Consider the following 24,103-nt stretch of genomic DNA (forward strand, 5'->3'; position numbering starts at 1 on the left):
TTCACCAAAATGACGTCGGAGAATAATGGCGGCTCCCATGTAGTCACATGAATAGGCTATAAACTTTACTTTTCTGTGTATAGACTTGTTTTAGACACCGCGATTTTATCACAACTTGTTTTTCATGTTATGGCGTGAAATAATGTCGTCGTTGTTATCCTTTATTGTGAAGATATGTAGGGCTACGGTAAAAATATACTCATGACGTTACATGTCGATATGTATCGCTTTTACATATACGGCTCGCTTGTGTATGCAAGTAGACTGAATTGCTGACATAAACATAAAGCGAAAGCGCCGCGATCGTCCATGTTTTCTAACATTCGACTTAAATTGCTGGAACGCTTTGAAGTAGGAGCTAGTACAATTCAGGTAGGATAAGTCCCACATCTCATTTGTTTGGATGGGCTCTGGAACGCAGCATAAGTACTAAGATGTAATGTTGACAGAAATGGGACAAACAGACCAGAGCAGAGAACATAATTCAACGTAGATTTGATGCAGATTTTTTTTTTTATTAAGAAATCTTTGGCATTTATAAAGAGACATAAGAGGCCTTTGGAATAAGAGTGAGGCAGATGCATGACTGGGTGAATCGTTTAACAGCTGGAAAATACACTGACAAAAAAATGTCACATACTCTTAATAATTTGGGCTTACGCTGTTATAACAATACTTATAATAATAATAATAACAATGATAATGATAAGCCTGTGGGGGCAGTGTTATGATCCTGGGTTGGTTCACCTGACTAACCCTAACTATACTGAATGATCAGGTTTTTCAAGCAAATTCCAACGTTGACAATGCCACGACTCGGCGGTTCTCCGATTGTGAAAGAGAGTGGTTTTCAGGCGGCATGAGTCATCGTTTTCACACCTGAGTTCAGACCTTATCTCTGCTGAGAGTGTGCTGGAAAATAGGAGAAGGACTGAACAGCAGCCGTCCAACTCTTAAGATCTTTGGGCGAAACATTAACGGAACTTTGTATTCTTAAACAAACATTAGCGTCACAGCACGAGCTTCGTAATCAAAGCTAACAGCCGGAGTGAGAGAATGACATTGTTTTTGGGCCCCGGGGGCTTTTTCTTTCTTTCTTTTAAATCAAATATGCTGCATATAAAAAAAATGAGGTGTAGACATGCACTGGGTCACGCTTTTGCTGCAGCTGTGAGGAAACGTGAGGAAACCTGACACAGTAACACAGTGCCCCCTCTGCTCTGTATCCCACACACATGGAGTTGCATCCAGTCCTCTCTCTTCTCCGGGAAAAACAAAAATATAATCATCTTTTCAGGCGGTCAGGCGACGACGCAGCAGCCCCCGCGGGCACGCTGACGGCGAACAGACGGCCACAGTGGGAGTCAATGTCCTCTTGTCGGTGCTCAGTGGTCATGAGTTTCTCCGTTAATGTTACCCGTGTGACTGCTGCTCTTTAGCGTCGGGGTCTGACTGAGGCTTTTATTCACCTCCTCGTCCGAGCTGCTCTCGATGTCGCTGCGGTCGTCTTTCGCCACCTGTAAAACACAAAGAACACCGCCCGTAAATGGACTACAGTGACAAACTAACAATGCAAAGGCAATAGAGCTGCAACAAAGGATTGTTTTGTATCGTTCGGTCCATAGAATGTCAGAAAATGCTAAAAAACGTTGGAAATGACAATCACGAATGTCTAAAATGATTTAGTTTTATTGATTTCTTTGTTACGTGGAGCAAAGAAACAAAGGTTAATCGATCAAAATAGTTGACAATTCATTTAGTAGAGCTGAAACATTTAATCGATGAATCGATTATTAATGGATTACTAAGTGAATCGCCAACTATTTAGATAATCGGTTTGAAGCTTTTAGCTTCTTAAATGTGTATATTTTCCTGGTTTCTTTGCTCCACATAAACAAAGAAATCATTAAAACTGAATCATTTTGGTTTGCAGACAAAACAAGACGTTCGAGAACATCGTCATTTCCAGCTTTGACAAACACTGATCAAGTTTTTTAACATTTTCTGACATTTTATGGACCAAACGATTCATCGAGAAATTAATTAACAGATTAATCGATTGCAAAAATAATCGTTAGTTGCAGCTCTATCATTTAGTAATTGATTAATAATAATAATGCAGCTAGCGATTATTTTTCGCAATCGATAAATCTGTCGATTATTTTCTCGATTTGGTCCATAAAATGTCAGAAAATGTTAAAAGAACGTTGATCAGTGTTTGTTAAACCTGGAAATGACGATGTTCTTGAATGTCTTTGTTTTGTTTTAATGATTTCTTTGTTATGTGGAGCAAAGAAACGAAGAAAATATTCACATTTAAGAAGCTAAAAAAAACAGAAATCTTGTTTTAATCATGGAAAAAGCTCCAAACCGATTATCAAAATAGTTGCTGATTCATTTAGTCATTGATTAATAACTGTTTCAGCTTGTACGACTGTCCTCGGGAGGTTGTCACTAGTGCATGCAGGTAATATTTATCACAGTCATCTCAGTGTGGTGTTTTAGCTCCAGCAGGGTGCAGCGATAATGTTAACCAGCGTGTCTAAAAATAGCTACGGTGTCTGTTTCATGACAGGAATTGAAAACATCTGTGCACAGTTCAGTTTAGTACGTTTTTTCTTGCCCGTCGATTCAGGAGAAGAGGAGGATTAAAGGCTCAGTTTGCTCAATTATTGGCAGGAATCTATTCGACTTTTCCCCCTGGGTAATTGTTTTTTTTCATTGCCTGGAAACAAAGTCTTTTATCTGGGCGACCATCTTGTAGCCGCTGTGTTTCTACGGCAGCCCCAAAAGGACAAACCGGTTACTCCTCGAATGACGAAGAATGGCTCCGCCCATATAAACCTTTGGCTTTAACCAACGTGGGAGAAAATAGAAGTAGTAGAGAAGAGGAGCGAGAGAGCGTTGTGAATGAGTGTTTACATCATCTCTGGTATGCAAAGACCAACATCATTCCTTGACGCACTCAGGGGAGGAGGAGGAGGAGGAGGGAGGAGCAGATATGTCCCCTGTTATTTGAATGTCAGCTCTAAGTTAGAGCACTGAGTCAGGAAACTTGAAGCTGTGTCCACACTGAGTCGACTCGAGAGAGGAGAGACGTGAATCCTCGAGAATTCAGAGACACAAAAGGCATAGTTTGAATTGTCTGGATTCTTCTGCCCTGATGTTGTATCAGAAAGACAGAGGCCAGGGGTTTGTCATGTATGAAGAAGAAGGAGAGCAGGAAGTGAGCAAGGAAGTTACACTACCGTTCAAAAGTTTGGGCTCAGGAAAAGCACTTGTTTTTCAATAAATCTAACATTAAGTGAATCAGAAATACACTCTATAGTCTATACATTGTTAATGTGGTAAACGACTATTCTAGCTGCAAATGTCTGTTTTTTAAAGCTCCCATAGAGTGGTCCTATCACACACGTGTGTTATGGAGGTCTACTTACATACATTAACTTGTTTTTATGGTCAAAAACCTCCTAGTTGCTGTAAACGAGCCGATAGAAATCTCTCCTCACTGAAGCTCTCGTCAGCCGCGCTGTTTCAGACTGAAATCTCACCCCCAGAAGACAGAGTGTGTTGTGATTGGCCAACCAACGAGAGATTTCCCAACTGTCTTGTGATTGGCCAATATCTGGAAGTGACTTAATCAGCACGCCAGCTCTCAGAAGCACAGCTCCCCCTCTGGAACAGTGGATGCACTGCTACTCATTATCAAAACATTGTTTTAACGATGTTTAAAAATAGCTTCGTCACGACTCCCCGCCGCAGTCACTTTTAGGACCTTTGACCCGGAGTCAGAAGACACTGTCGCAAGTGAAACACCTCCACAACGGACATTATTCTTCTTCTGCGGTTCAATGTACGCAACCGGATGTGCCCGGACTAGTGCCCGGCGCAGGAGGATCCGCTGTTCAGGAGAAATGCTGTTTACGTAACCGGAAGAGCCCCAGATTACAATACAACACAGCGTTCTCTGCAGAACCTTCAGGGCTTCATAAACGAGATAACACCAAAAAATCAGCCTTAATTGGTACTTCCGTTCTATGGGAGCTTTAATGGAATATGTACATCGGTGTATAGGGTCCCATGTCTAGTGTTCTAATACAGTACATTGTGTGAGCCCAAACTTTTGAACGGTAGTGCAGATGAAATGAGCAGACTCACCTTTCCCTTGAATATGGCTTTAATGGCGATACGAGCGATGAGGTAGAACCAGATGATGTGAAGAGTCTGCAGGACCAACAGCAGCCCGTTGAACAGCCACCAGGCCTGGTACGGCCCCACGATCTCCCAGCTCTCGATCAAAACACTGTAAACAATCCTGTGAAGGGGAAAAAAAAAACCAGACAGTGTATGTTTATTATTAATCTTTCAAAGTCATTCTAACACACCGTTCCACCTGGAGGGCATAAATGGCGTTTCCTGCAGTTACTTCCTCCCACAGTCCAAAGATTAGAGTCAGAGCCTCATGTTTCTGTCTGAAAAGCGATGGAGGCTGAGATAACACCGACTGAACCCGTTAAACGCGGTCAGAGCTTAGCTGAAGGTATAACGTGGCCTTTATTTACGGTTTCGGTAAAACAAGAAAAAGTTATTAGTTACATCGAGTAGGAAGCGAGTGCACAAATCACACACAGTATCAGCGATAATCCCCTCTGCGACCTCGGATGACCGTTTACGTGATCCGAGCATTCACGGTGCAATAGCCTGTGAGTCGTGTTCACTGTGACGTGTTGTTTGTACTTCCAGTTCATTTAGTTTACCATGTCACACGACAGTCTTCAAATCTTAAAAATCTCTCTCTCAGAGCAGCTCCGACAAATGTGATTAACAACGAGGGCTAGCCCTTAAAGAATTGCAATTAACCTGCTAATCCTGAACAGCAGCTCCCGTGTCCCTGTACGATAAAAACACAAGTAACTCGATGACAAAAATTCCTCGAGGCAAAAACTCTGCCTCGAGTATTCCTGTAATTCCTATCTCGCGCGGCCCGTTCAGCGCAGGGATCGTTGTTGCACACGGATCGTTTTAGCAGACGCACACCCGCACGTACGGATTTCAGCTGGAACTGAAACAGTCCGTAAAAGGCAGAAAATGTCCAAAGGTGTGGGACCGTTTCATGCGTAGACAAGAAGCTAACAAGGTGCAGTGGACACATGTCGACCCCTGCCTGGTAGTTAAGGGTTCGCCACTCATTCTTGTGGCCGACGATTTGAAGGAGTGAGCTAGCTTCCAAACTATTGTTATACCTGTACAACAAGCAGTGAAATGTACTCCTGACTTTGCTCCAAGACTGCGCCGACACTCAATTTAAGAAATGTGGGACAATAGGGTTTCCATCCATCCATCCATTATCTACCATAGGGTTTCATTTTCAAAATCTTAGAAATTACACACATCTTAGAGGTGAGATTCAGTATCTGAGCCCAAAGCATCCAGTTGCTAGCACTTGCGGCACACGCTAACGTAAACATTGATGTTACCTGATTTAATGTAGCTTGCTAGGGCTGCAGCGATCTAATGTTTTTGTAATCGAGTATTCCTCGAATTAATCAGATTTTTAAAAAAAGAAGCTAACTGGTAAACGGTGCCTGGACTCTGGCGTCGCGGCACATAAACATGGCGTCAAGCGACGTCTTTTTCTGGCCAGACGTCATGGAAGCGCTTCACGTTAACCCATATTGCATGTTTTTGGACTGTGTGAGGAAACCAGAGAAAACCCACACACACACACACACACACACACGGGAAGAAACTTATTTTGCATTTTAAAAAAATTATCTTCTCACCAGAAAGGATAGATGACGAGTCGAGTGATGAAGAAGCATATGCTGAACACCACAAACAGAGTGTCACACAGCCTCTGGTACTTGGCATAGTTGGCCAGCTTGGCTGCCTGGGGGAAATAAATAAGATATTAATGATTGACAGTGATAAAAGTGATCGGTATCAGCGTCACGTCAGTGGGTGAAAGTGTTCTCTTGTCAGATTGGAACTGAAACATCGTAGATTCACCTCCAGGAAGATGTCCGCGGCGTCGTGCACACACATGACCAACGTGCCGGCTCGTAGCATGTTGTTGGCGTAGGAGAATGTGATGAGGATGATGGTGGCCAGGTGGTGGACGAGCATGATGAAGAAGTCCTGTCATCGGGGAAATGAGGAGGGAATGACAGGAGAAGAAAAGGAACACTGAAGTGACTCAGGATCAGACACTGGAAATGAACGTTTGTGATTTCAGCGAGACGATCGCTCACAGCGACGCCTGCTGCCAAAGACACTGTGTCAACAGTGACACGACAAAGACGCGTTACGCTATAGGAGTGCTGTATATTTTTTAGTGGAAAACGCCCCGCGACAGTTTTCAGTCTAACCTGAACTTCCAGAGCACACTGTAAGAACGCGTGAACACAAACACACGATAAGAAAAGAAGGGAGGATTTAAAACAAAGTCAATAAAAAAACTGGCCCAACAGCTCTGACTGGAAGAGGATTTGAAAAGTGATGTTGACTCACCTTACGTTTAATGTCTGTGAACTGGGAAAACATCAGGGACCAATAGAAAGCCAGCTCTGCCACATAGTGGTTGTACTGTCCAGGGCTCAGAGGCTTTGTGAGGAAAGAGAAAGAAAAAACACCTTTGACAAATGTGTAACCAGTGGTGATTTACCGTGGATTTATTTACTGAAAAAGAAAGAAAAGAAAAAAGAAACAAACCTGGAATGGATATTTGTGCCAACATTGTCTGGTGTCCCACGTCCATGGTGACTGAGGGAGGAGAAATGTGTACGTTAGAGGGTAAATCTGTGAAAAGTAACAACATTCATTCATTCTAGTTATATACAGATATGCCTACACTAGCGTTCAAAAGTTTGGGGTCACCTATACAATTTTTGTGTGCGTTTTCCATTAAAAGTCACACTTTTATTCATCAAAAGAGTTGCAAAATGACTAGAAAATATAGTCAAGACATTGACAAGATTAGAAATGATGTTTTTATTATTATTATTATTATATAATAATAACAAAAAAAATTCGTCAAAGAACCAGCAAAACTGTTTTCAGCTGTGCTAACATCATTGCACAAGGGTTTTCTAATCATCCAATAGTCTTCTAACACCATTAGCAAACACAATGTACCATTAGAACAGTGGAAATGGGCCTCTATACACCTATGTACACATTCCATTAAAAACCAGACGTTTGCACCTAGAATAGTCGTTTACCACATTAACAATGTATAGAGTGTATTTATGATTAATTTAATGTTATATTAATTGAAAAAAAGTTATTTTCATTCAAGAATACGGACCCTAAACTAGAACAGTAGTTCTGATTTACCTCCAAGTACTACTAGAGGAAGCTTGCGTACCACTGGTGGTACACGTACCACACTTTGAGAACCACAGGGTCTCGATGAAGCCCAATATTTGCTTAAAAGGTGCAACATGCGACATCCTGCATCACTATGTACATATATACAGTTTATATATCGTGATGTCACACTCCTTCTCCATGTGTCGCCATCAGGCTTTTATTTTAGTATTTGCCATTATTTGCGTCCAACTACTTCAGGAAACGCTAGAACCCGTTTCGTAAAAATATGCCGCAAAATAGGTCGTTTACATATTTTAATGCACCGATGTCACGCTCACGACCTGTTGACTTAAGTTAAGCTTTGTGTGCGAACTGTAGGCCTTAAATATTCCAGTTTTTTGCGTGTGACGATTCGAGGACAGACCTTTGGATTGACGCAGTCATGCAGCCCACCACTTAAATGTTTGTTGTTGATAGTTATGGATTCATTTTTGCATCATAAATGTTTTTTGTATATGTATATACATTTCCGTATTCCATTCCAAAATTATATTCCATTAAAAAACCGGACGTTTGCAGCTAGAATAGTCGTTTACCACATAAACAATGTATAGAGTGTATTTATGATTCATTTAATGTTAGATTTGTTGAAAAAAAATTGCTTTTCCTGAAGGGTAGTGTAATGCTGTTCGTCGTGTGTGTGTGTGTGTGTGTGTGTGTGTGTGTGTGTGTGTGTGTGTTTGTGTGAAAACTCACCACCCACAGATGTTGAATGGCATAGATAAAAATCCCCAAGTAAAACGTAAACCGCCACCTGAAACGAAACAAGAAAACAGAATTGGTTCAAACAGAAATAGATTCTTCATTTGACTTCACTTCCTGTGTGTGGCTGCCGTTACCATTCACCACCCTCCACCGAGCATCATCTCATGCACCGTTTCCCAAACTGTCTCCGTTTTTTTTTAATGTACAATACACTATAAATCATGACGAGTTTAAACGTCTGACTCCGCCTCCATAGGTGGCGCTGTATCTATATCCCTCTATAAGCTAGTGTTCGCCTCCAATCTGACAGAGCGTACCCATACAGGAGTCATCGGACTATGAATCGCATTATCCAGGTATGTTAGTCTGACTAAGACTAGCTTGATTTTAGCCGGACTAGCGTGTCTACATGACATTAAGAGAACCAGATTGTTGTCTTAGTCCGGCTAAAATCGGACTTGTATCACTCAGTCATCACTTCCTCTCAGTTTTAGTTTCACTTCCTCATGTCTCATCACAGAAATTATCACAAATACTTTTCACCATTGTTGTTTCTCGCTTAACTTTGTGAAACAAAGTGAAAAAACTAAAGGGAGTCGACTTCCTGTTTACGATGGCATGCGTATGCTTGTTGAACGGTCACGTGATGTACATTTCCAGATGTGTAAGTATGGATTCGGAGCTGTTTGGTTTAGAGCTGCAACTAACGATTATTTTCCACAACCGATTAATCTGACGATTATTTTCACGATTAATCGTTTGGTCCATAAAATGTCAGGAAATGCAAAAAAACAACAACCTGGAAATGACGATGTTCTCCAATGTCTTGAATTAGTTTTAATGATTTCTTTGTTATGTGGAGCAAAGAAACGAAGACAATATTCACATTTAATAAGCTAAAACAATCAGAAATGTTGTTTTAATCATGAAAAAAAGCTTCAAACAGATTAATCGTTAATCAAAATAGTTGACGATTAATTTAGTCATCGATTAATCGTTTCAGCTCTAATAATAATTGTAAGATCGTGGACCGTGTATCGCATTGTGAACCCTGTATCGTATCGTAGACCGCGCATCGCATTGTGGACCTTGCATCGATTTGTGGACCTTATATCGTATCGTAGACTGCACATCGTATCGTGGACCGTATGACGTCATGTTTACGTGCCGCGACCTCGGAGTCCAGGCACTGTTTACCAGTTAACTCCGTTAGCTGCATTAGCTCCTTTTAGCGCCGTTAGCGTGCCTACAGTCGAAATGGAGCGGTCTATTTATTAAACGAAAAGAGCTGCACTACAAATAACCAGCGTACCTGTGTACTGCGTATGTGTGCCTCTGTTTTTAAAGTTTAGCCTTACTTTACAGACTCGTTTTAACAATCTGGAGTCACGTAAACATCATGCGCGTCTTTTTCCGGTCAGTCGTCATGGAAACGCGATGGCGCGTTAACGTTTGACAGCACTAGTCTTGACTATATTTTCTATTCATTTTGCGACTCTTTTGATGAATAAAAGTGTGAATTTTTAATGGAAAACACAATAAGAATTGTAAAGGTGAGCCCAAACTTTTGAACGGTAGTGTATTTAACAGGCAGCAGTGAAGCGAGGACCTACATGCTCTCACAGAACTTGGTCTGCATACTGGGCCTGTCCTGGTTCCGACGGACGCGAAACCATCTCTGTATTTTCCGTACATCCCAGTCCAGCTGTTTGGAGAGTCCGTCCAGTTGCCTCGTGTCTGGACTCTAAAAGGAGGAGGACGACACATGACAAACACCATGGTGTGACTCGCTCAACCAGAATCCAAGCAGGTAATCCTGTCGTCGCACACTCCGAGGAGGGATTTACTGAACGTGTCATTATGCCTGTGGTGACATATTATTCCACTGTGCAGGGGGGAACATTTAATGGACGACACAGAACAAGCAGAGGCCTTGTGTATGTACCGTTTTGGACTGGTACAGCTTCTCCAGGACAGCGTTGGGCTGAGCTTGCCGAGGCACTCCCGCCTGAATCTGAAGTATGTGGGCACAGGGCTTGGCCACCAGCCTGTAAACACACAGACGGAGGCAAAAAAACAGCGAAAAAAAAAGAGGGAGGGGACAGCGAGATGGTGTGGTGAAGAGATATTTAGAGAAGGAGAGACACACAGAGAGAGAGAGAAGTTAAAAAGTTTGTGCAGGCTACAGCAACAAATGGACTATGAGCCAAGATTTGCCATTTAACAGACATGATTTGTGTGTGTGTGTGTGTGGGAGAGCAGAGGCTGCAGCACAGACACAGGCCAGCGTTAGAACGAGGGAATCATGGGGAATGTAGCACCTAGTCTAAACACAGCGTGATGGACTGTCATGTGAGTGTATGGGAAGAGACTGCTGCCTCTAACCAAAACTCTGATGTGTGTCACAAGATCATCTGGGAGCGCTGACCAGTGTTCACAGCTCAAAAAACATACAACATGGGAAACTAGAAACTGTGCTTTGTCGATTTATTATGGCAATAAGACAACGTGCAATAATGATGTTTCCCCCCCTTAAAATATCCACAAAAAACCAGCACAGACAAAGAGGGTAAACACATGCCTTAAACCAGTGGTCATTTCCATATCATCACCTAATAGGAATGTTGTTGTAGCCGCGGGACTATATCAAAGTTTCCTGTTATGGTCGTCACGACCGAGATAATTGGGAAAATATTGAATATGTCTGTCCAAATTCTGTGATCATCGGTGAACGGTCAATGACTTTAACCACATCACGTGTATGTAATCTCTCGAAGATGCATCCTGTCGACAAATACAGGATTTACCTGTCGTGTTAATTCAGGTTTCACTTCAGGTTTAACAAAGCCAGGGTTGTGCTATTGTCTAAGTGTCAGGTTAGGTCACGCCAAATACTTTTAGACACTTAAAACCTGTAGAAGCTGTTTTTGTTTAAATGAGCTTGTTTTGTTTTTTCTTTACTGTTTCCTGTGTTTCCTGGATGAGCTCCAATGATGTGATTGAGACATAATTATACTGCGTGTTCATTATGGCATTGTTAAAACAACAAATCTAAAAAAGGTGGTGGCCTGAGCCTTTTTTTTTTTTGCACAGTACTTTATTATTTTAGTGTCAAAAGGTCTCAATACAGAGGAAACGGCTAACTTTTCAAAATGCTAAAGAAACGTCGTAAAACTTGTTTCTAAAGATACTTTTTTTCGCAAACATTTACAAGTGAAAAACAATTAACCCTTTAAGGAACTACTCAACCATTTGGTCGACCACACTTTTAAGTCACAATATCTCATTGAAACATGTGTCGAGCTGAACTCGCTAACACTTAATGTGACTGAATGTTGTACTTTATGAATTATGCAAAACAGGTTTATTATGAACAGACGTCTCAACCGTTTGGTAGAGGCCTGTATCTGAAATAGTGTAGGGTCTAATTTCACGTTATTGTTATCATAAGTAAATAAAATAAAATAATAAAAAATTATTTAGATTTTTTCTTGGTGCGTACCTTAAAGGGTTAAGATTATTATAAATCCCAGTGTCCTGACCATAAAAAAATACAGGCTCCCCCTAGTGGCTCTCAAAATTAATCACCAGGACTGTATGTTGGTGTGCTAGACAGACAAAGAGTGGAAATTCCCCACAATCAAGTCATTATGAGGATGTTTATTTTGATCATGATAAAACCGTTTATCGGCCCATCCCTCACTAAATAGATAGTAGGAGTTAAGAACTACAACAATTAATTTCACTAACTAAATTGTCATCTCCAGAAATAGCAAATGGGGGGGGGGGGGGAATATTTCTTTGAACAACATGATGCAAAACAAGGATTGAACAAATCCAACCAGATTACCAGATTATTTGTTTATCAAGTGCGACGTCATAAATGCACATATTATGAGAAGATTCCTGCAAATATTGACGCTTGTGTTGTGGTCGTGGTTCTTTCCCATGGCTCACACAAACACACACACACACACACACACACACACACACACACACACACACACACACACACACACACACACACACACACAGAGTGAAGTTTTACCTTTCAAACACCAGCCTCAGAAGAAAAACTCCCACAGACAGGGGCAGCGCGTAAAGAACATGTCCCATTCGTGGGTACTCCACACCAGGTGGTGGATGCTCCAGGTCCACCCATGAAACGTTTTCGGGAAGCCAGAACCTATCGCTCCAAAACCAGGCCGAGATAGAGGAAGTCATTTGAGGGGAGCAGCGGGACAAGACAACAACTGGGGCCCAGAAGAAGACGAAAAAGCAACAGGTATATCCAAAAAAAACCAAAAAAAAAACAAAGGAAGGAGGGTTTAACTAAGTTGACTAAAGTGTTCGCCCTGACAGCGGTGAAAGCTGTGTGTCCCCACCTCCTCCGCTCCGCTACATTACAGCATCACTTCTGGTTAACTCCTCTCTCTGAGCTAACTTAACAGGATAGACCGCTAGCTTGACAAGAGCCAATTCGAGAGCGGTGTGTGTTTACAGAGCGCGAGGCAGCGGTGGGGGAGGGCGTAACCGTACGTGAGCAGGACTACAACTTTAACAGAGACACGCCCACTTGTAGTTCGCGTTAGCAGTTTGCGTAACCGCGACCAAATAACTCGTATCGCGTGATACTACTTATCCGCTTTTGTTTTATTTGTGCTTCTTAATGTGATTCTTGTGTATTCTGGACAAACGGAAGTTTCGCCCAATTGTCGTTTCACCCATTGATATAATGGTTACACCCCTCTCGTGCCCTCGCGCTCACGACACGCCTACCCGCACAAAACACACCTCCTCGTTTATTTCGCCTTCAAAATAAAAGTTTGCACCCTCGCGCCGCTCCTCGTTACCCGTTATTTTTCAGCCCCAACTCACTTTTAGGACATTTGTGTCTTTGATCACAGCGTTGAATTACTCTCTTCGTACTCATTTGTCACATAAAAGTAAAAAATTAAAATTATATATATATATATATATATCCCCTTATACCAATGTTCGGACTTCATGCCAAACCTTCTCGAGTTCTCAGCCTTCAAAATAAAGGTCCATATCATAATGCCACTCCCAACTTCCAGTTATTTTCTTAGCCCTCAAAATAAAACTCATTTAAGACATTTGTATCGCTACACAAATGTATAAAAATGCTGTGCAGTGTATAATTATACATAAGACCGACGTTCATTTAATATTTTTCGATTACATTTTTGTGGACTTTTGTGTTTATCTGCAAAAGAAAAATATTGATATAATGGGGTGTTCAAAACATTTCTTAGATTAAAATATGAGTACAAAAATACTGTACGAGAAAATTAAGTTTTATCAAATTAATACAACTTTATGTATGTTGCACATTTCATACATAAATTGAACACATACTGACACCTGAGAGACAACAACATGACACAAAATGCCATCATCAAATGAGGGAACGCTAGATGACAGACAGATCAAAGACAATAACATTCGACTATAAAAGGCAAAGTGAACTGAGTAGGAAGAAGAACAAGAACAAGAACCTCGAACTGTGGAACAAGAACTTCAAACTGTGGTGAGTACCTTCAAACTGTGATGAAGAACTTTGAACTGCATTCAACAGGATTGTAGTTGTAGATATCTGTGACGTCAGTCTTACTCGCCAAAACTACAGTTTCAGATATCGGCAATTCATTTTTTACTAGTCAGAACGACGTCACTTTTACCATTTATGTGTATCTACAACATTACTGTGACGCCTCACATTTCAAGTTTTAGATACCTTCTTCAGGACACATAAAAAGGACAATGTAAATATCTTTAAATGAGGATAATTAAAGATATCTTGAATTTGTCATAATGACGTTGTAGATATCTGGAACTGGAATTACAGATATCTACAGTTCAGTTACGGATGAACCAATACACATGAATGGCAAACCTGACTAGTAAATATCTGGAACTGTCGTTTTGACTAGCAAGAATGACATGGTAGTGAATATCCCGTCCGCCGGTTAAATGGTAAAACCGTGCCACACGGCCACAGTCGGACTCTTCTCTGCACCGACCACAGTGATTAGGCAACTTTATGTTTCCTGTGTTAACACACTGCTGCTTCCTAAAAGCAGTTTGACACATTATCTGTGTTGTTTTAGGCCAACATAGCAAGGTGAAAGCGCAGCTAACATGAGCTAACTGACACCAAAGGCTAGTTAGCCCTTACTGCCAATTGGCACCTTTATAATGTGAAGTGAAACAAACCTATGCAAATGTACAACAACAACAACAACATCCACACTCTGCAGTTTCACTCTTTGATGCCACAACTACTACGACTACTACACATTGGACCTTTAAAGTCACGCTAACCTTTCGAGATAGAGGAGTCAGGGTGTCTGCAGGTTTCAACAAGTCAAATTTTAAGACTTTCTAAGACCTTTTTAAGACCCATTTCAAATCCGTACTGGCAAAAAAGTACAAAAGACATGAAGGGAAATTGGAGCCACAAAATGTTGAACTTGCAATTGGGCTTAGCTGTGGGCTTTCGTTAAGTTTTCTCCACTGCTATGCTAAGCTGTCACACACCGCGGCGCGCACACGGCACACTAGCTAGTGGTGCGCGATAAATTCTCACCGGGCAGCACAGGTGGACTACTTTAGTTCCATGTTATGTTATCGCATCCTCAAAAATAGAAACATTTCAAAACGAGACTGAAGTTTATGCATTTTTTTAAAATAAAAGTCACGTTAATAGATTTTTATGACCTTTCAAAACTGTGTTTAAGACCTTTTATGAGATTTTAGGAGAATTTAAGACATTTTAAGGCCTTAAATTCAAATTATTGGATTTAAGACTTTACCCAGATACCCTGGGACTGTATTGACACCGTGGAAATCCTATCTGTCTGACATGTCTGTGAGCACTTTGGCCTAAGGAAAAGATTTTAGTCAGCGTATTGACATTGTGGGAAATTGAGTCTCATCAGTGTTATATTAGGGCTGACAATATTGTTCCCAAGTGGGTTTGTCTGTGGTTTCCATGGTGTCCTCACCCACTTCAATCCCACTTCATGACCTCTCCAGGCTACCTGGGTACTAATATGTGAGTACTAAGTGGGTACTGAGTGGGTACTAAGAGGGCATGGGGTGGGCAAATTACCTGTACTATGGTTTCATGTACAACATGGACACAGGTGGTATGTATATATATATATATATATAAACTCCATTGACGCGTTTACCGGCGCTAACGTATGACACGTTTCCGTGACGACTGACCGGAAAAAGTTGCACGTGACGTCATGTTTACGTGACTCCCGATTGTTAAAATGAGTCTCTAAAGTAGCGCTAAACTTTAAAAACAGAGGCACACATACACAGTACACAGGTACGCTGGTTATTTGTAACCCTCTTTTCCTTTAATAAACAGACTGCTCCAGTTCCACTGTAGGCGCGCTAACCTGGCGCTAAAAGGAGCTAACGCAGCTAACGGAGCTAATGGAGTAAACGGTGCCTGGACTCCGGTGTCGCGGCACGTGAACATGTCGTTATTCGCGTCTTTTTCCAGTCGGTCGAAACGTGTCATGCGTTTAACGTATTGAACACTGTAATCTTAAACTGTACAAAGCCAGTCCACAACAACAGTGGCCTGCCCCCGGCAAAAACAATAAAAGACCAAAAGAAAAACAGAAAACAACAAGAACTAACAAACACGAGTGGAAAATACATACAAAGATTCAGCAGAGCACACAGGTAAAACAATCAGGTCGCAATGTTCATTTTTGTGCCCAGTTTAATGAGCTTCATTTAGCTGAAACTAAAGCAGTTTAAAGGTCCAGTGTGTAAAAACCAGTGACACTGATGAACACTGCATATTACAACAAACCGAGGACTTTAAACCCCTTTCCTTTACGAAGCACGTCAGTGAACGTACGTACGGCGGCTTTCACATGATGCCGGCAAAGATGTAAAACTCTCAATATGACAACTCTCTCCATTTCCCCCACTCCAGGTTTGCCCATAAAATGTTTTCAAGAGACCAGAACTTCTCGCTCCAAAACCAGGCTCAATTAGAGGATTTCATTGAGGTAGCAGAAACCACTGGAACTCAGAAGAAAAATAGGAAAAGACAAAGAAAAAACAAACAGGTACACTTATCGAACGCTGAGTGTTTGTCCTCGTCCTCTTGTTAACTGAATAAGACCTAATTTAACTTATCAAACCACTTACTTACACAACTTCCTAAAAACAAAAGTGCCCTTTAAGAGACTAGCATAACATTAGCATAGCTAGCATAACAACTTACAGCAGAGGAGATGCTTTTCTTACGCTTCTATTGACATAGAAATACACTTTAAGACACTATTTAAGAACTTTAAACAAATATATGTTCACAATAAGTATTCAAGCCGAATAAAAATGACCACTCGGACAAGCTAACTAGCTAACTTGAGTTGATAAAAGTTCTTCTAGATTGTCAGAGCTAGGGTCTGAAGCCTGAATTTCTGTTTTGGTAGACGTCCCGTCCCGCTATATAACTAGCTTGTAAGATTAACAATAGTTTAAAACAATAGTTCTAAACCCTTATTACACCAAGTACCACCTGAGGAAATATAAACCGTGACTAGTATGAATTGTAGTTAAAATAACTGCATAACGACAGACTTTTCACAGGAGGTATATGCGCTTGCGTAACACTGGTAGTACATGTACCACAGTTTGAGAACCCTTATCCAAAGTTATCCAAATGAATCCTTTTATATTTACGACGTTCACACACAGACAAATGCTTGGTGGAAGTAATCACCTTGATGAAATGAGAATGTAATGCAGGACTGCAACATTAGATGGCATTAATTTTTATTGTGATCTATATAATTCAACTTTATCCACTTTTAAAGGTGCATTATGTAATAAATCTAAAGCAACTGGCCATAAAATCCTCCTAATATGTCACAGACTCAGGAATAATGTTCATATAACAAACTGAACTCACCAACAACAACAGTACAGACAAAATATTTGCATTAAAAGAAATATTTTGCAGACTGCAAATCATGTTTATGTTTTGAAATCATGTTTTGGCATGTGGCGCCACCTACCGCCGTCTACCAATCATTGCAGTCAGTAGAGTCTCGGCTGCCGAGCAACCACTGGTTGCCAGTTACGTTAAAAAAAAACGAAACCTAAAAGACCTCTGTATTTTGAATTTGAATGTAGTAACCGTTTTTGGCCACATTCTTACATATGGCACCTTTAAATTCTGTCTGAATCAGTTTACAGGCCGTTACACTTAGTAGAGACAATGCTCGTTAAGAACTTATTAAGTAGAAGGTTAGAATGGTTGTTTATTGACCGACGCTATGTCAATCATTTGCAGCTTAATATCTTACACCAGCACCTCATCACTAACTTGCTTAACCAAGGTTAAAGTCTCAGGCAGGATTCAGCCGCTCAGGCAGTTGTGGCCACACAGCAAAAACCCACACTCCTTAAGATATACTCATTTCCTATGGATTCATCCAAAGGAAGCAACTTCAAAAGTTTTGCTATTTCGCAATAAGTGGTTTAGTTCCTCAGCCTCAAAAGCCGTGATGCTCTATGTTTAATGTAGGCTGCCGGGGTTTTTTTTTTTTTTTTTTTAATCAAATCATAAAATAATAAATGTTGCACCAGAGTAACCCTGATGAAAAACTTAAGAGTGTGGGTAAGTGGGAGATGTGTGTCGGTTTTATGAGAGTTGGCACTCAGCCCTGATGTTGCCTCACATCATGTGAGCATTGCAGCCCAGTGAGCCGACACGTCACAATATTAACGTTACAAGTTAGTACAAAACTAAATGGTAAAGTTCACGTTACATCCTCCAAACTGATATCATGGAATTTAACTGTATTTGCAAAGCGAGCCACATTAACCTCATCTTGCATGGAGAAATGAATGAAGTCTGATGAGCACCCCTACCCCCCCACCCCTTACATTCCTTTGATCTGTATGCGGGTTACCGCGGCAACCATTGTAATAAATGACATACTTGAACATTTTTTGTTAAAAGAGCACACCAGTGTGTGTGTGTGTGTGCAGTGTCAAACCCAGACTTTGTTTGGATAAGAAATGCAAGGGGAACAGGTTCAGGTGCCCTTTTAATATTCGTTCATTCATTCATTCATTCATTCATTCATCTTCCGTTCAAAAGTTTGGGCTCACGGATGCACATTTTTTGTGTTTTCCATTCAAAGTCACACTTTGAGTCATCAAAAGAATTGCAAAATGAATAGAAAATATAGTCAAGACATTGACAAGATTTGAAATAATGACTTTTATTCAAAAATAATCATTTTGCCCTTTTGTCAAAGAACCAGCAAAACTGTTTTCAGCTGTGCTAACATCATTGCACAAGGGTTTTCTAATCATCCAATAGTCTTCTAACACCATTAGCAAACACAATGTACTATTAGAACACTGAAATGGGCCTCTATACACCTATGTACATATTCCATTAAAAAACCAGCTAGAATAGTCGTTTACCACATTGACAATGTATAGAGTGTATTTATGATTCATTTAATGATAGATTAATTGGGGGAAAAAAGTGCTTTTCATTCAGTGAGCCCAAACTTTTGAACGGTAGTGTAAATCATCATCATCATCATCATCATAGCACAAGTACAATGAAACTGAGCGTGATTGTGATCGTCTTTTAGGCCAATAACTAAAGAGTAGCCGCTGTTCTTTATTATATATTATTTATACATTTTTGTTTTATACATTTGCAACAAAACAAAAAAAAATTCCCACTACAACATTTTTTTTCAATAGGTCCACCTGCACACTGTAAAAAAGAAAACTCAACATTTCAAGGCAATTTACAGCAATCAATTTTAGAGTTTACAGCCAGTTTTTTTTTTTAAAGTTCTATCAACTAATATTACTTTGTCAAAATTCAAAATTGTATTTTTTAATATTTTTTTTTTACATGATCTGATCACGATTAGTTAGCCAAACTGTTTGAAAAGAGAATTTTGAGACAAGTTTGTATAACAAAATAATAATACTTGATGGAACTTTTTTGTTTTAATTCAAATCTTTTGTTGGCTGTAAACTCAACAATTGTTTGCATCAAGTTGCCTTGAAATTTTGAGTTTTCTCAACTATTTTTTTTTTTTTTTTTTTACAGTGCAGTACCTCTTAGATCCACTAGTGGGCTTTGACTCAAACTCTGGGAAGCAGCACTGTAGTTGTTGTGTTGTTGTGTTGTTGTGTGTTCTTTTTTTTTTACATCAGTACCAACTGAGCGACGCTCAGCTCCCTGAACAAACCCCCTCTGTGTCCGTGTGCAGCTGCAGCTCCTGTGATGCTGCACTCACACTCACACTGTGATGATGCATGACCTCTGGTGGAGGACCAGTGCACTTCAGCCACAGAGCAGGGGTGTGTGTGAGGGGGGGGGGAGTTACACTGTTACATGTTCTGATTTACCCCACCCCCCCTCCTTCCCCCCAAACCACACTCTAAATATTTGTGTGTTTACTTCCTCCCGTGCTTTTGTTTTCACTGGTCTGGGTTCAGCAGCAGCAGCAGTGAGGTCATGTTCACTGTGTTCTGTGCCCACCCCCCGCTCTCCCACTGTTTGGACTGCTCCATTTCACATCTGAAAAAAATCTGATAGTTAGTGGAGAGAGAGAGAGAGTTGTTTCATGTCAGACAGACACTGACTGCTGAAGCTTCTCCTGTAGCTCGTGGACCACAGAAGGTAATGAGTGACTCTCTGAGTGTCGTCCCGACCTGTTTTCGTTCATATTTGGCCGTTCAGAAGATGCAGCCGTGCACTCACGCCTCCTCCAGAAGTACTCGTCATGTCCTCGCAGATGAATGTGCACTTTTGTGTTTACCTTTTTTTTTTTTTTTTTTAGAAAACTTCTCAAATCCTTCCTTTTACATATTTGTCATTTTGTTGAAGATTTGTTTACGTATGAAACCTCAGACTCTGGCTGTTCTTTAGCTCCTGAAATGTTTGTTTCTCACATGTGTTTGTTTGTTTTTTACAGTTCAAGCAAATGGAGTTGAGTGATCCCCTGAATAACGTGTCACTGATTAAAGGTAACCCAGCTTTATCATTTATTATATTCAATATTTATTCTTTTAAATATGTTCAGACAAAATGTTTTGCTCTCACCTGAATCTTACTTCACAAGGCTGTCAATTTCCTCATGTATATTTTATCATTCTCTACTTTATTGCTCTTTTCAGATGAATATTTGATGAATATTATTTCTGTACCTTGTTATTTCGTCTGCACAGTGAAGGTTATGAAGGCTTTAGGAGATAAAAAAGGCACGTGTCACAGTTGTAATGTGTGTGTAGCTGAACACACAAGGACAGTTTTGAGGCCTTTTTGGAGGCTGCAGTGGTGCAGACGTCCTTGTTTTGTAGAGGCTGATTTCTCCCGTGTCGACAGCTCATTTAGAAGATGGAGTCTCGTCGTCTGACTAATGTGACCTAAAGAGAACACGCTAATGACTTATTTTTTTTAAAATTGCGTAGGACCGTATCTGCAGGCGTGTTCGAGAGAGGGGGGAATGAATCAATTTTGCATGATGGATGAATTTGTAATGCTCGGTGTACGGAGCAAAACAACGGGCAGCTGTGTGTGTGTGTGTGTTATTAACCATTTTTCAGTCACGTTGAATGCATTTCGTAGTTCTGAGTAATGGTCACCCCTCTGGGCAGTTTTTGGGGTGTACAGTCACTGAACACTCTCATTGAATACGGCAGATGTCTAACTCGTTGAACCCTCTGATTCGGTGAAAGAATGCCATCGCATTCATGGGAAAAGGAGGCCGACAGCAGTGGACGCCTTTTAGCCTGCAGCAGTTGGGCTAAATAAAGAATCCCTTCTTTTTTTTTTTTCTCTCTCTCGTCACTTCAGGCGACGTGATGTCGGCCGTTGCCAGCCGGTCACAGAAGGGATATTTTTACCCTGAGACTAATCCCATTATTGCGTTTCGTCAGGTGTCGTTCTGTGACACGACGACAAAATGGCTACGATAACTGTTGCTAAAGATAACAAGTTGAATTCCCGGGTGTGTGCGAGATTCTCTTTATCCCTTGTGAGCTCACAGGGGAGCCCACTCACATTCATGTGACGCTCTCATGCATATGCATGCATGCACGGACACACACACAACCTCATACACGCATGCAGGACACGGCACTGCCCTCTCCCATCCTTTGTCCGGGTGATGGTGGTGGTCATGTGCCTGAGTCTGAGGGTGCCACCAGCCTCCAGCAGTCCCTGCTGCCTTCCTGCCTGCCTGCATACCCATTCATTTGAGTGGTATTTGCGTCAGATGAGAGTGTGTGCGTGTGTTTGTATAAAAGTGTGATAAGACTTTGATGAAATCACGGTTTTCAAAAAGTGGAATTCGCAGCCGACTGCGTGCCCTTTTATGGTTGACCTCTTCTGCCTCGCCTCTGCCAAATGCTTGGTATGGGATGAGATCATGTCCTTTTTTTTCCTAGCCACGGTAGATTAGGGGATCAATCCACAGGGTATTTGTGCGAGTTTGTTTCCTCCTCTTGGAAACGCAGCTGGTAAACGCTGCTAAACACGGGCCTCTCTATTCCCCTTTGTGTATTGTTGCGCCAACTTACTGCTCAGCAGTGTAGATGTATACGTGAATGATTTTTGAGTGAAAGCTGGGATAAAAAAAGATTCTGATCATGTAACGGTGTCTATTTCTGGGTTTTGCAATTAGTCCATGTCATAGCTTCTTTTTTTAATATCATGGGAAATCATGCAGTATGCCAGTTCTGCTAGAATATTTGAGACTGAGATGTCCTTCTATTTTTATGAAGTTGAATTGCCGTCATTATTACTTGATATGTTACAGTAGTTTAAACTTTATTTGTGAAAGGAGACGTATTCTGCAAAGTCATTGTAATACTTATATTTGGGACCCTGGAGTTCCCTATGAGTCGGCAAAGTGTGAAAAAAGATGACTCGGTCATGTTTTTGTGGTCCTCCTCAGTCTAAGTACAGGAGATAAAACTCGCCATGTCGACTTCCGCACTCATTGCTATGTCACAATGCGCTAAATTCCTGGAATTGTCTCACATGGCTCCACTTTGTCCCTAAAAACATGAGAGTGCAAGTGAGGGCAGGTGTTCTATTCTTGGCTGCACAGAGTTCTACACAAACTTCCAGCCTCAGAGGATTTACATTTTTATATACGACGGCAATGTGCCGGCTAAAGTCGGCAAATGATGGCTTTTCCGAATGCTAACTGCTGTTAGCTGCCGTTAGCCTCAGGGACGCTGACGTAGTTTCCTGTGTCTCATTTGCATGTTTAAAGAGACAGGCACTCAAAAGAGAGCGTTCTGAACAGGGCACAGACGTGTTCTTTAGGACACCATGGAACTAGGTTAGCTTCAGAAAGGGGGGAAATGTACATGGTACTATGTCCAGGGTCATTGTCTGGTGTTTTCTTCCTCAGATGACGTGACCAGGTCGAGCATAGGGTCGTCTGGCGACTCGGAAAAAATCATCCAGCGCTTGAACGATGAACTTCGAGACGCCCAAGACCTTGCTAACACAGAGAAAGACAAATGCTTGGAGCTACAAGGTAAAAAAAAAAATATTTAAAGCTATACATATATCTGCTTTAGACTGTAACTACACACAAGTGACAGTTCAGCTTTTTCATACTGTATGTGGTTGTATGAGGGAGGTACCAACACATAGCTGAAAACCAGACGTTTGCAGCTAGAATAGTCATTCACCACATCATTTCTGATTCATTTAATGTTATGTTCATTGGAAAAAAAGTGCTTTTCCTTCAAAAAATAAGGACATTTCTAAGTGACCCCAAACTTTTGAATGGTAGTTTACATGTTTTTATACGCTGTATAAAAACGCTTATAACACAGGCCAGCTGCAGCAGCTCCAAGACGAAGTGACCAATCTCAGGGAGCAGATCGACGACTCCGCCGGAGTCCACGACGAGCTCCAGAGTGCACGTGGCGAGCTGCAGAGTAAGCATGGCGAGCTCCAGAGTGCACGTGGCGAGCTGCAGAGTGCACGTGGCGAGCTGCAGAGTGCACGTGGCGAGCTGCAGAGTGTGCGTGGTGAGCTCCAGAGTGCACGTGACCAGGTGAAGTCGCTGAAACATGACCTGGAGGCGAGCGGCGCGCAGCGAGACCGCGACATTGGCGCGGCCCAGGCTAACCTGGCCGCCGTCTCAAAGGAGCTGGACAAGTGGCGCGAGGCTGCTCACAAGTACGAGCACGAGATTGAGAAGCTACAGCAGGACCTTCAGCAGCAGAGCGAGCAGTGGCAGAAAACTGCACAGATACAAGGTACGACGGGGTTAAAAAAAACACCATATTTATCATTATTATAATGATGTCATATTATATAATTAATTTTTAACATGTTTTATAGTTAAAATGTTGTTCATGTTTACGGTCTGTGCGTAGTGATGCATTTGTGTGATATTTGTATTGAATTTTCCGTTTTCTTTGAAAGTTACTTGACGACGATAGATAGATCGTAAGCTAACTCGCGAGATAGATAGATAGATAGATAGATGGATAGATAGATCGTAAGCTAACTAGCAAGATAGACAGATAGATAGTAAGCTAACTAGCAAGATAGACAGATAGATAGTAAGCTAACTAGCAAGATAGATGTATAGATAGTAAGCTAACTAGCAAGATGGATCGTAAGCAAACTAGCAAGATAGACAGATGGATTGTAAGCTAACTAGCCAGATAGACAGATAGATAGTAAGCTTACTAGCAAGATGGACAGATAGATAGTAAGCTAACTAGCTAGGTAGATGTATAGATAGTAAGCTAACTAGCAAGATGGATCGTAAGCTAACTAGCAAGATAGACAGATAGATCGTAAGCTAACTAGCCAGATAGATGGATAGATAGTAAGCTAACTCGCAAGATAGATCGTAAGCTAACTTGCCAGATAGATAGATGGATAGATAGTAAGCTAACTAGCAAGATAGATGGATAGATAGTAAGCTAACTAGCAAGATAGATA

The 24,103-nt window shown here is 41.2% G+C and overlaps 2 protein-coding genes across 7 annotated transcripts in view; one reads left to right on the top strand and one right to left on the bottom strand.

Moving 5' to 3' along the window:
* Positions 1-536: 536 nt before the first annotated feature.
* Positions 537-12,521, bottom strand: LOC310931455 (ceramide synthase 5-like). The gene is made up of 10 exons (XM_083894613.1): positions 12,125-12,521; positions 10,022-10,124; positions 9,690-9,820; positions 8,068-8,125; positions 6,712-6,762; positions 6,511-6,603; positions 6,010-6,138; positions 5,784-5,890; positions 4,159-4,315; positions 537-1,517 (listed from the first exon to the last, which is right to left on the bottom strand). The coding sequence occupies exons 1-10, from the start codon at positions 12,298-12,300 to the stop codon at positions 1,386-1,388; spliced, it is 1,137 nt and encodes a 378-aa protein (XP_083750739.1). The 5' UTR covers positions 12,301-12,521; the 3' UTR covers positions 537-1,385.
* slmapb (sarcolemma associated protein b) overlaps positions 12,256-24,103 on the top strand; it is an 18,770-nt gene continuing 6,922 nt past the window's right edge. For 2 of the 6 annotated variants that reach the window (XM_083894609.1, XM_083894610.1), the window contains exons 1-5: positions 12,256-12,361; positions 16,064-16,199; positions 20,097-20,148; positions 22,545-22,673; positions 22,978-23,406. In XM_083894609.1, the coding sequence (XP_083750735.1) occupies positions 16,077-16,199; positions 20,097-20,148; positions 22,545-22,673; positions 22,978-23,406 (733 nt within the window). In that variant the 5' untranslated portion in view covers positions 12,256-12,361; positions 16,064-16,076. Of the gene's footprint in view, positions 12,362-16,063; positions 16,200-19,694; positions 19,802-19,950; positions 20,019-20,096; positions 20,149-22,544; positions 22,674-22,977; positions 23,407-24,103 lie in introns of those variants that run through there. The other 4 variants (XM_083894608.1, XM_083894607.1, XM_083894611.1 and 1 more) reach the window with 3 other exon arrangements.

Source organism: Microchirus variegatus, assembly GCF_963457635.1.
Source record: "Microchirus variegatus genome assembly, chromosome: 9".
Taxonomy (NCBI): Eukaryota; Metazoa; Chordata; class Actinopteri; order Pleuronectiformes; family Soleidae; genus Microchirus; species Microchirus variegatus.